The sequence below is a fragment of the Carassius auratus genome, unplaced genomic scaffold (assembly GCF_003368295.1).
Source record: "Carassius auratus strain Wakin unplaced genomic scaffold, ASM336829v1 scaf_tig00007763, whole genome shotgun sequence".
Taxonomy (NCBI): domain Eukaryota; kingdom Metazoa; phylum Chordata; class Actinopteri; order Cypriniformes; family Cyprinidae; genus Carassius; species Carassius auratus.
Window position 1 is genome coordinate 63,865 of NW_020523877.1, and position 13,816 is coordinate 77,680.

A 13,816-nucleotide genomic window follows, 5' to 3' on the forward strand; every position below is an offset into this window, starting at 1 on the left:
ACCACTCAGCGGTCAAAAGCTGCAAATGCACTTTACAAACTCGTGGTAAAAGAGGCATTTTCAATGTCTACTTAGTGTACATATACATTTATTTATTGATAATTAAAAACTTCTTGTTTTCATGAAAACATTAGTAATTCAATTAATACTGGAGAAAAATACATCACTTAGATATATTTAACAAGTTGTTAATAAAGGATGAACAGTATTAATAAATTAAAAACTCACTTATTGTTTATAACTTGTTTGTCATGATCCTGGCTTTCCTTCTCTTTTCTTTTCATCCCTCTCCTCCCTCTGCTGGTTGTTTTTTGTCCTACTCTCACACTTACCCCTCATTACCGCCAGCTGATTTCCATTCTCTCATCATCACCCCTGTTTGCTATCTCCCTCTTTTGCCTTCGCTATATCTACCGCTCTTTTTCATGTCTGTGTTGTCGGATTATTGTTAAAACTAGATGCACGGAGCTGAGCGTAATCGTAGTAGTCTTGTCCTGTCTAAATCTAGTCCTACGGTCTCATTCAGCGTTTCTTGTAGAGCCTAAGTGTAGTGGTTGTGCTTTCCTTCTCTGTGCTGTGCCCAGCGGGATTCGTAGAGGGTTGCAGAGAACTGCACTTCTCACGTGTCCTCCTGGTCTCGCCACCCAAAGAGTAGCCTGGACATCCGGCTGTAATCCTGAGTTTCCCTTTGAAGAAGTGGTCAAGGATCCTGTTTATTTTATATATCCTCAGTTTTGTTAAACAGCCGTGCGGCACATCCTTATTTTCTTCATTAAAACGAGACTGAACCTGCCTTGGTCTCTGGACCCCTCTCTTTATCACATTGTTAATGTCTTAACAACATAGAAACTTCAATTTATAAACTAATTTACCTGTAAAAGAGATAGAATTAGGTGACAGAATATACAGTTTGTACAGTATAAAAACTGAATGAAAGTGAATGCAATTAATATCCAATAAATGTTGATTTAAAGCACTTGATATTTTCAGATTTTCCATGATCTAGTCTAAAGTGAGTACTATTTATGGTCAAGAAGCATTATCTAATTCTTTACATATGAGCTAATTAAATAGAACAGTAACAATAACAGTTTGTTAATTACAGTGACAATGAATGATGAACTAATTATTTGTATATAGTCTATTAATGTATTAACTGCAGTTTATAAACTACTAATGTACTACAATAGTTTTATTACAAAAGTGTCACCAATAAAGTCTAATTACACTGTATTTAGGACAAACATGCACTGAAGATTATAAACTATATAAACTATAAACTATATAAACATAAATTCACATTAATATAGCTGTTTGTTTGTTTTTTTCTTTACACAGACTATGTGGATGCAATTTTACTGCTCTTTCTTGTAAGAGTTTGTCTTCAGCTCTACAATCCTCAAATTCCCATCTAAATGTGCTGGACCTGAGTAACAATGATCTGCAGGATTCAGGAATGAAGCTGCTTTCTGAAGGGCTGAAGAGTCCAAACTCTAAACTGAAGATATTGAGGTTTGAATTTGAAATACTTGTTTAACTTCCAAAACAATGAAAAATAATTAATTACAAAAAAATAACACTGTTAAGATTTATTCTGTAAGTAATACTGTGTTCTTCTTTTTTAGATTTACCTGTTGTAATCTCACTGCTCAGTCTTGTGGGAGTTTGTCATCAGCTCTACAAACCTCACAGTCTGTCCTGAGAGAGCTGGACCTGAGTAACAATGACCTGCAGGATTCAGGAGTGAAACTTCTTTCTGATGGTCTAAAGAGTCCAAACTGTCAGCTGGAGATACTTAGGTGAATGGTTTATCATAAAATAATTAATAAAATGCTACCATTTAGGTTGTTAAATTTTGTAAACAAATGTTGCCTCTGCTTTCAATGTAATTCCAGAGTCAAAAACAAAATTTTCAAGCATTTATTTTTCATAGTTATGCAGATGTTTGTAAATGCAGATTGTATTAAGATTTAAATGAGCTGAAAAAAAAAAGTTTCTGACAGCACTGAATAACCAAGCAGCACTATCTAGCAGTTGGTGCAGACCCTTAGCATCTTAGCTAAGGTCCAAAATGAACCCTTTCGCGTTTAACCCTTTCAAGATTTTTTAGGTGACCATTATTTTAGAATGTATTGCCTTACAGTTTCCATGGTGATGCATCATGCTTGTCATGTGACACAACACAGCCACAATAGATCTGTATGACACATGGATTGGTTTTTTTTGTTCTTCTTGTTTTTTTTTTCAAAATATTCACAAACATGCTCACTATATTATGAAATATCTGATATTCTGATTCTGAAATATGTGCAAATAAATATATTTGGTAATTTAAACACTTTCATGTATATCAACCATGTAAGTTGATCTATACTGGGTGATGGGTGATGGGTGCTGTCATGTTAGTTTGTTATGAATTCGGTATGTAATTAGCTACTGTGTTGTTCTTGTTTAGATTTACAACCTGTAATCTCACTGCTCAGTCTTGTGGGAGTTTGTCATCAGCTCTACAAACCTCACACTCTGTCCTGAGAGAGCTGGACCTGAGTAACAATGACCTGCAGGATTCAGGAGTGAAACTTCTTTCTGATGGACTGAAGACTCCAAACTGTCAGCTGGAGATACTAAGGTAAATGGTTTACCATAAAATAATTAACAAAATGCTACCATTTAGGCTGTTGAACGTTGTCAACAAATGTTGCATCTGCTTTCAATGGAATTCTAGAAATAGAGACAAAACTAAATTTGCATTCATTTTTTTCCATATTTATGTAGATGTGGATTGTACTAAGATTGAAATGGCCTGAAACAATCACTAAAACTGCAAAACTGCTGCATTTCTAAGTATAGCTTCTGACAGAACTGAACAAGCTAGCAACACTATCTAGCAGTTGGTGCAGATCCTTAACATCTTAGTTAGGGTCAAAAATTAACCGTTTTGCACATGAGTTTAAAATATACTAGCTTAGCCCCCAGTAAGTTTTTTTTAAGTGACCATTATTTTAGAATGTATCACCTTTGTATCCATGGCAAAGCATCATGCTTGTCATGTGACACAACGCAGCCACAATAGATCTGTGTGACACATTGCTGTTTCCATAGACATTAGTGTGTATTTTACAAACTGTAAATGTATGGTATTGCTAGTACTTGTGTGTATTTATGTCTGTAACCTAAAATAAACATTCTATTGTTGAAAACACTGAATATTTATGATAATATGACAAGCACTCAGCATGTCCAATCTGGCTCTGCACCAGCCAAAGCGCAAAAGTAGATTTAAATTCAGCAGTTGATGACATGATATACTGAAAGAGCTAATCACACCAGTGTGATTGTATGTGTTAAAGAATTAACAAGGCTCTGGTGAGTATATGAAAAGGGTGTTACTTAACAACCCACACCAGCCTCCCATCAATAATCCCGTCTTTCACGCTACTATTTCTATGTCTGTATGAATTATTTGACTCCAGCAAATGCAATCATAACAGAAACCTAACCCCTGCCAACCACTGAAAATGCACATAGTATTGTGAAATAGTAGTTTGAAATGAGTAAACAGCAACATTAACTACATATCAAATCTATTTTAACCTGTTAACCTGTATCTGGACGTCGAAACACTAACTCTCTTTGTTTGCATACGTCAATATTTATGAATAGATTAAATGAAATGGGACAAATTTCATCAATACAAACTATATATCATTAAAAAGGTCTAAGCCTCAAGCATCGAGGACAGATCACTGTTTTTCAATGGAAAGCTTATAAGGAATGTTATTATGTGTGTATTAGGGATATGCCGGTATCAAATTTTCCTGTTGCGATAAATTGCTCATGCTTTTATTACGGTATACGGTATTATCATGGTATTGCAATTTAGTTTTTAAAAAGTGGTCATAATACAGTATAACAGGTTAAATAAGTTTTTTATAACAAAAATAACTGAATATTTAAATAGAATTAAGCAATACAGAAAACGTATAAAGTTAAAAATTTTACGCAGATTAAAGAACTATAAAGACCCATAGGTATCACTTTACAATAATACTTCATTAGATAACCTAATGCATTAACAATCACAATGAGCAATATCTATATTTGCTACAGAAGTTATTAATCTTTGTTAAAGAAAAAATACAACTGTTAGTTCATGTTATCTTATTAAATGACACAGTTGCAGCTGCTTTATTTATGGGTGTTTCCAGAGTAAATGCTGCTTTTTCTGCAGTTAAGTGCCATCTGCTGTCAGAGAGTGAATGTACTTTCATTCAGTGCACCTCTCATGTGTTCCCCCAAGTGCTTCTCATGCATGCTGTTTACATCAGAGCAGCACACGGGTCTTTCAAGCAGCATAAAGTTGTGCATTTTGACCAGTTGATGGGAATAGTATTCTTAAAATATATTCCAAATTCGGAATAATTTGTAATATATAATTATTAGTATATATATAAAATATATATATATATATATATATATATATATATATATATATATATATATATATATAACCAATCTATTGTTTTCTATGAGCGAGTAAACAAGATGATTTTCACATAATTTTGAAGCAAAAATTCTAGGCTACAAGGTCCATGTTGGGCAGTTTTCTGAACAAATGTCCTCTAGGTGTTTTATGACCTTATTTCAGTGACTTCAAAATTTTAGTTTTCACTAACCACACATAAATGTTGTTTTCTCAAAAACACAATCATGAACATACATCCTTGCAAAGTTGGAATTGCCAAACTTCATAGAAACAGCCTTTGAACACAGACACATTGTAGGCTAGTCTGTAGGTTCAGGAAACAGTCCTCCATAAAATACACTGCACACATCTGAATATTTGGGTTGAATTGTTCCGGAACAGTGTTGTAAATACAACTTAACCCTCTGGAGTCTAAGGGTATTTTTGGGGCCTTGGAGAAGTTTTGTCATGCCCTGACAATTATGCTTATTTTAGTTTCTTATACACATCTAAATGGCTAAAGTCTAATCTCACTGTGATCTGCACAAACTGTGCTATAATAATATGTGAGCAGCAGTATGTACATGATTGTGTTTTTGAGAGAAAAAAAAATGTTATGCGTGGTTAGTGTAAAACTAAAAATGTTAAATCACTTGAATAAGGCAATAAAACACATACAGAACATTGGTTCCTGGGACTTTTGAGAACTGGAGCTTGTAGCCTAGAATTTTTCTTTCTAAATTATGTGAAAATCATCGTGTTTACCAGTGTTAATTTCGTTGACTAAATATTTTCGTCATTATTTTCGTCACGAATATATTTTTGCCGACGAAAACGAAACGAAAACTAAAATAGAAGGCACTGATGGAGACTAAAACTATGACTAAATTGATTGACATTATCGTCAACGAATAAAGGACGAGACGAAAATAGACTGTGACGAAAATCAAATCAGCAGACGGGAGAGATGCGAGGAATGAGCAAAAGAACCGGCAAAACAGAACAGACTGCATGAGAGAAGAGAACCAATCAGAGCCTGACTTATTGAGACGTGAAGCGAAGGTTTTCAGTTTTTATGAGCTCCCGGGAAGTCGGCATTCGAAGAGGTGATAGGGACTTTAAGCAACAGCCTCTGGTGGAACGGCAACGCCATTCTGGCGTTGTATTGCGCCTGCGCGAATTTAACTGCTACTTTGTGACGTTCTAATTTAACGGTCTACTACGGGAGAACAGCTGATTTGCCGGAGTCGCTACAACGTGAGAGGTTAGGTAAATAAATGTTATGTTTTTAGACTTATTTACATCATACAATATTAAAAACTCCTCTTCTGACAAAAGATTGTCATTTAACGCCAAAAGCAATCCTTCTCTTGCTTTTTTAAATTATATATTTTTTTGGATCTCAATAAATGAATTAATGCTGCGTTGCGCTGTTCTGTATTACCGTTGCTTAGTGACTTTTACGTTCTTGGCTACAGCGGTGTGACGGCAAACTTCCGGTCGCTGTGGCCGTTCCATTCGCAGCTGTTGCTTAAAGTCCCTACTGTCTAAAAGAGCGACAAAATGTCCTCAGCTCACTTCACGTTTGACGACGAACAAAACAAAACAAAGTGTAAAGCACGCAGAGCGCTCATTCGTGGCAAGAACACAACCAATTTGAAAAGACATTTACAGACGAGCCACCCGGACATTTTCTCAAATGTAATTTCACAACGATGTTCTTTTGTTTATTGAGCTAAGCAAAATTGGAATAGTGCAGTGCGTAGATGTTGTAGCATTAAATATTACGAACTGAAAAGTACTGTAAAATAGCCCCTTCTTCAAATTAGATGCGAGCACAATACTAATACGTAATATCATGATAAATACATTTGATTAATACTAATGTTTAGTATATTTTATAATGTTCTACTTGTTGACAATATCACAAATATTTCTATATTAGTCATGTGAAACATGAATGTTCACATCCTATCATTATACATACAAATCTAGCAATATTGTAGTATTTAAAACATACAATATTGCTAGACAAATGAATACCTTATAAAATCTTGTTACTTTTTTTATCCACCCAACTTATTAAATATTTACTTTAAATGTATGCACTTATTGTTCAGCTCAGCTGTAAGCTTTAAGGTCCTGGACCTAACGTTATTTTTCTTTTATTGATGGTCAACTGGCAGCTAGTTATTGTTTACATTATCATGACAGTGTTTGTTGCTGCATAAAAGCTTTTGAATCAAAATAAAGACACAGTTGTGTTGAAATAAAGTTGAATTTGTGTTTTATATATTTTGGTTAAGTTTGTTTCCTATACCAGCTGTAAAAAATTGTCTAGTAAATCTGTTATTGATTTTAGTCTTATTTTAGTCGACTAAAATACCAAGCAATTTTAGTCGACTAAAATACCAAGCAATTTTAGTCGACTAAAATACCAAGCAATTTTAGTCGACTAAAATAAGACTAAAATTAAAACAAATCAGATGACTAAAACTTGACTAAAACTAAAAAGAATTATAGTCAAAAGACTAAGACTAAAACTAAATTAAAATTTCGTGTCAAAATTAACACTGGTGTTTACTCACTCACAGAAATCATTATATTGATTTAAATTTTCTAAGACACTTTTTGATGTTAAAAGTCATATGCAAGTAGGCATCAACTATCATGAATATCATTGAGATTTACACCTGAGAAGACAAAGGCCTGCATAATGAGCTGCATAATGAGCCTCTCAGTCAGCTGTGTCAATGAGAGGGAGGAGTTACAAGAAAGAATTTGAGGACAAAATAAATCTGTATAATTTTATGTTTGTAGTTTATTTAGAATATATTTATCCCACAACATAATTTAATATCCACTTGGGAGTGCATTTAAACAGTTTATTAGGAACAATCAAAGATGACTTTCAAACTTTCAATTTTTTGCATCATTACTCCAGTCACACAATCCTTCAGAAATCATTTTAACAATCTTATTTTCTACAAAAAAAACATTTATTGTTGTTATTATCATTATTATTATTATTGTTATTATTAATGTTGAAAAGAGCTGGGAATATGTTTTCAGTTTTTTTAGCAGGGATAAATTGAAAGAACAGCATTGTGTTACAAGCTTTTGAGTTGTATAGTATTGTATATAGTTATTGAAACTTCATAATGTTTCACTTGATTATACATTTAGTCAGGAATTATAGTTTGGAAAAAGTCTTTGGAAAATGTCTAACTATTAAAATGTTTACACGTTATGTGAAAACTAGTGCAAGTATATAAGTAAGTAAAAAGAGACTTACTCATGTTTATGATCTGTGCTGAATAAAGTGCTTCATTCTTTTTTCTGAGGAAATCCAAATCTCAAATCCTCAACCACATCACATCTTTTTGGGGTGAATTATGTCTTATTCCTCTCATCGCGAAGCAAACAGTAAAATAAAAAAAACTTGAAGAACAGTCTGGTTCAGTGAAACATTAGAATCTGAATAGCACGTTCAGCGTGGGGACGTGGTCGCATTAGAAGATAATGAAAGGAGATGTGAAAAACGGAAATCACGTTGTGTTCATATGGATTGCTTTATCACGGAATATTTGTTTTCAGCAGCACTTGTTTAGTTTATAAGCAGACATTTCAGGCTTTCTATAGATATCTCTCTCATGTTTCTTCATTGCGTATTCACTGAGTTACACTTTGTTTTAATGACGCGTTTCTAAATGAAGATCAGCGCAGACAAAGGCTGCAGACAGCACACCTTGTTTGTTATATTTATTGTATAAGTGCACAAAGTTTTGTTGTTATTATGTCTGTATGCAAAAAAAGTAGACCCTTTACAGATTCGATTTATGTATTTCTCTTATCTGTTCGATCAAAACTGAAAGTGTAATTTAAGTTCTTTTCAGGGTTATCAGGAGAAAATGCCTCATAACGCATATAAGCATTAATTGACTTCAGAGGGTTAACCACTGATTTCTAGTTGTGTTCTCTTTTGGAAGACCAAACAAAGTAGCTTCGCATTCACAACGAAACACACATTGTCTCCACAGCATAGTGGCGGCAGCAACAATACTACAGTGAAAATAAAAGTTACACCTTCTTTCTTTACATAAACATTTGGGCGGCGTTATGCAAATCTTCCCAAACAGTGATTTAGACATGTCGTGCATGTTTCTACGAGGCGTTTTAGAATGCTGATGACCAGTTGAGTGGTCAGATATCCACTTTGGAGGCTGAACAAATAAAGGCTTGACACTCACAGTCTTTACAAATCCATTGTCCACATAGTTGATTGGTCCAAACGTGAGGAAACATTTATCGCAATTGAACAAAACCTTGATAGAGTAAAGGATTGCAAAGATATAAAGTAGATTGTCGCTTGAGTCAACACATGGATCAGACGAAAGGTCAAAGACTGTCACTTCCTGTATAGCCACACCCTCAGGTCTTTTATCTCAGAGGCCTTGCATCTCCACCTGAGCCATTAGATGGGGTCAGCTTAAATAACACATAGAAATACACAAAATTAAACCAATTATCTTTGCATAAAACATACAGTATTTTGGTTTCTACAACCAGTCTTTTAGAAAGAATATCTCTTTGGATTTGAGAATTTAGTCTTTGTAACATTAGGGATCTTGTCTATGCATGAACAGCTTGTAACACTCCAAAAGAGAAAGGAAAACTTGAAATTGCATCATATGACCCCTTTAATTAGAATGAGGCTTGTGTGCATAGCATATGTTTCTATGATTCTGCCTCCTCAGCACATTGCTCGGTCATCTTTAAAATGGAATATTCAGATTTTCAGTACCCAAACAAACTAACTGCACATATTAACAAAGTCTGTTCTGTCTCTGTGAATATTAAATATTTGACAAAAATGATGACATGGACTATTTCTGTATGTTTTTGTATTGCCAGATTGTCTGGCTGTATGGTGACAGGGGAGGGATGTTGTTATGTGTCCTCAGCTCTGACTTCAAACCCCATATGCTTGAGAGAGCTGGATCTAAGCTATAATCACCTGGGAGATTCAGGAGTCAAGCTGGAGGAAAAACTGGAGGACCCAAACTGCTCACTTTATAAATTCAAGTATGTCAAGTAGGAAGAGGTTTTCGGTTTTATTGTTTAAACTTTTCAGTGTCCCTGGTTATATCCATATGAGTCTACGAGTTTTAAGAGGATGCAACCATATTTAGAATTTAAAGAACTCTAGTCTATGGAGTTAAATCTTAACTAATCTGCTCAGACAAAACAAATTGACAACCAAACAGTACTTTAACACCTGGCCAAAATACAAGAGCAAACAATTAAAATTATAAAAATAGCAGCCTCCTCCCTACAGCTTCCATAAAAGGTAGAAACAAACATATTCAAAATGATAAATTATGTTACAAACATTAACAACTTGTAAATGAAGGAACAAAAAAGCACTAACTTTAAAGTGAATATCGTATGCCCATTTTCCACAAGTTAGTATGATTCTTTTGTACTACATACTACATACATGAAATCCTACTTTGGTTAAATTTTTTTAATGGTGGTGTAAAACAACATCCTTTTACCTTGTCAAAACATCTCTGTTCCCTGCTAGCCAAGTTTCTTTAAATGATAATGAGCTACTTCTCACCTCACTCTTTCGTTTTGGTGTGTGTCTGTGTGTGTGTGTGTGTGTGTGTGTGTATTCGGTGGTGTTACCATCAAAAATTAAACTAATCCACTGCCTCCTCAGTGGCTCTGATGTCAGAAGAAAATGAAGACTCATATGTTTTTTACATCCAATTACAAAACACCTGTATCGCTTCCGAAGTTTCTATGTTGCTCGATCTGTATGAGTGACTGAATATGTGCATGTGAGCTGGAGTGAAGACTCAGTATTAGTTTAGAACATTTGTGCAATAACTACTTATCAGCAATGTAAAGATGATTTTATCAATATAAAACAATGAAGACATTACAATATTAATATATTAGAATGAGAACATTATTATCCATGGGCTTGAAAACAAGATGCAAACAATTAGTATATTGTACTGGTCATGAGTGCCCAATGTTAACGTGAAACCTACACCATTACTGATTCTATACAGTTCTGGAGGCACTAAATAATGCAGAGATCAACTGTTTTCTCCATCTACAGTCAAGAGTGGACGGGGTACATATCATATTGTGACTGGTGATACACAGCCATACTAGCAACCACCCCATGTACACAGCAACACCTTAGCAACCATGTTTTGTACCTTAGCAACCTTATAGCAAAACCCTAGAAACCACCCTGAACATGTTATCAACCGCAAAGCAACCAAAACACGTACTTCATCAGTTACCAACCACATAGCAACTCCCTAGAAACCACCTTGAATACCTTTTATAGTAACTGCATAGTAACATCAATTTGTTCACTTACTGAATGTGAATCTGTGTGTGTTTTCTAGTGTGGATCTTGGAGGAGAATCCAGGATTACACCTGGACTACAGAAATGTATGTCTAAACACACACACACACACTCACTCTCTCTCTCTCTCTCACTCACACACAAACACACAGACACATACACATGCGCACACACACTGCATCGTGGGGGTCACCTGTCAGAATAGATACATAATGGGGACCACCCTTTCCTATGACCTAAAAAAGAAATTATGTGGAAAAACTAAAAAGCCTGTTTGCCTCACTTAAGATTACAAATATTTCACTACAAAAGTTATACACCTGACATAGTGTTTACCTGTGGGAACCTTTCAGGTATGGCGTATATCTGGGTTCTGCCACAGACAACCAGTTTTTAGTCATTGTGGGGATCAAACTCGCGCCCATTTTAGCATTTTTAGCACATTTCAAAGTATTAAACTAACTTCAACACATTTTTAAAGCATTTTAAAGTTTGTAAAAAGACAATCTACATTGAAAAGAATAGGAGTTCCAAACAAAAAATGCTCCATTATTTCTATGTAATACAAAGTAACATTGCTACAAACTTCATTTTGAACTTCACATTAAACTGCTTCTGTTTCACACAAATCCCGGCACAGATGTGCATGTTTAGATCAAACTCATAGAAAATAACCAAAACAATCCAAGGTTTTTATTTAGCACAGTGGCTAGATTAATGAATAACCAGACGCCACCTGATTTTAATATTCCATCAACATTTAATAGTAATGACTTTATGAAGATGAGTAAGTTTTTTAGTAAAGCTGAAAGATTTACAGACAGTTGAGGTCCTTCAGACATCGTACTACACCAGACAGCAAATTAAGGCCTTTAAAAGTCTGGAGGCATACAACTTTTTTGTCAATGGGTGGGTCCACAACCTCTGTGTCCAACGGCTCCACGATGATCATCGTTTGGTCTTCGCCAGAGTGAGTCTTTGTTTTTATATTGTTTTATGTGCTAAGATGCTAGCAGTAACGCAGCACATCTTAACGATGGCGTTAGTCTGACAGTCTTTAATGTTTCAAGGTAAAAGACTCTCAGAGGTCAAGCGAAACACTTCTGAAGACCTGGATTATTGTGAAGGAGGATGGAGAAGTCATTGCAGCTCATTGCAATTGCATGGCAGTGTAAGTAATTTATGTTAGCTAGGATGTTTACACAATGAGACACACACACACATACTGTACTGCTAGCATACTGTGTACTTCAGAACTAGGGAAGAGCTTTAAGGAATAAACATATTGATTAATGTAAAGTGCTACTCCATCCATATTAGTACAAGTAGGCTATATGCACATCATCAAAATGTGCTTTATATGACACTTTGCCACTTGCCGATTGCATTTGATGTTTAAAAAATGTCATATTGTATTCTGTTCACAGACTATCAGAATCGTGTTCTCATGTAGAGGCAGTTCTTTTTTCCATTGAAGTTGGGGTAAAGATGCAAGATTCAGCTTCCTGCACAACAGAGAAGTGCAAGTGGCTGATGCCATCACATGTAAAAAAGGTAAGGTGACATGTTCACAGCAAACCAAATGTTGGACAGAGAATGTTATCTTGTGACACTTTTTGATAGTAGGCTAAATTATGATGTTAATAAATTAAAGGGATAGTTCACCCAAAAAACGAAACCATTTGTGGACCCCATTTACTTACAGAGTATTCCTTTATCCTGCTATGGAAGTAAATAGGGTCCACGAATGGTTTAATTACAAACATTTCTCTAAACTCTTTTCTTAGTGTTCATAAGAACAAAGAAATTTATGTGGGTTTGTAACTACATGAGAGTGAGTAAATGATGACAGAATTTTCCCCTCTATGAGGGGATTTTCATTATATTTCATCATACCTAATGTCAGGGATTATTAAAGTATTTCTATTCTATATTCTGCATAAATCTGTGTAGCTTGTGACATTGTGGTCAGTCACAATTTCCCTGTTGGGCAAAGAGGAGTTAAGACAACAAAGACCCACATAAATACTCAATCCTGTTGATGATAGCCTTACCTGTTTTCCTCACAGCCATCGGATAAACGGCAGATTTAAACTGCATATAGATATGTTATGGACCACAGAAATGTGGAGTTAATGATCGTCTTTGTGTTAACTTATCACTTCCATGCCCAAGAGTGAAGAGAGGGTCAGAAACATATGCTAGTTTTTTGAGACATTGAGCAAAAACTGTCCAAGGAGTGCAGCACTGATGGCTAGGGAGCCTTACCACAAAGAATTCATCCCAAAATCTTGTGTGCTTCCTAAAACTGTTCTTGAATACAGAACACCAGAGACAGACCAGCCCTGAAAGATCAACATTAGTTATAGGGTTATACGACTAGGGTTATGCAGGATTAGAACTAAATATTGGGTTAGGTTAATAGCATTTAAATCACTGAACTTGCTCTACACGTGCAATACAAAGTAATTTATGTTTCATGTGTTGCATGTGTACAGTTATGGATGCAAACATGAAGCACAAGCCAGAGGAGCATATGAGAAGCTGATGGTTCAGGAGCATGCAGGCTTCTCCTATATGGGCAGTGGTCTCTGGCTGAACCCCAAGTGGCCATACATGGGGTCCTCCCCTGATGGGGTTGTCGCTTGTGACTGTAACGGAACTGGCATCTGCGAGATTAAGGTAACATTACAATCTCTGTTGTAGTAAATTCCCTATATCTCGAGTACGAGTTAAGTCTCAAGTCCGAAACTGAGCAAAAAGGCAGAAATTATCTTTGTTAAAGGAAAACGAATCTTAACTTAGACAAATTAAAACATTCCTGTCTTTTCAATTTGTGTGCACTTCATCTTCACCCAGGGGGCGTTGTGAATGTGTTAGCATTAAGCCTAGCCCCATTCATTCTTTAGTAACCAAACAGTGAAGAATTTAGAAGCCACCAAACACGTCCTTGTTTTCC

General features: G+C 35.3%; 1 protein-coding gene and 1 long non-coding RNA gene across 2 annotated transcripts; both read left to right on the forward strand.

The window, feature by feature from the left end:
• Nucleotides 1-1,404: 1,404 nt before the first annotated feature.
• On the forward strand, nucleotides 1,405-9,569 carry LOC113071641 (ribonuclease inhibitor-like). Its single transcript, XM_026244948.1, has 4 exons — nucleotides 1,405-1,512; nucleotides 1,626-1,799; nucleotides 2,456-2,629; nucleotides 9,380-9,569. The coding sequence occupies exons 1-4, from the start codon at nucleotides 1,457-1,459 to the stop codon at nucleotides 9,561-9,563; spliced, it is 588 nt and encodes a 195-aa protein (XP_026100733.1). The 5' UTR covers nucleotides 1,405-1,456; the 3' UTR covers nucleotides 9,564-9,569.
• A 1,829-nt stretch (nucleotides 9,570-11,398) lies between these two features.
• Nucleotides 11,399-13,464, forward strand: LOC113071642 (uncharacterized). The gene is made up of 3 exons (XR_003280175.1): nucleotides 11,399-12,028; nucleotides 12,285-12,411; nucleotides 13,356-13,464. It is a non-coding gene; the product is annotated as an uncharacterized LOC113071642 (long non-coding RNA).
• Nucleotides 13,465-13,816: the final 352 nt, after the last annotated feature.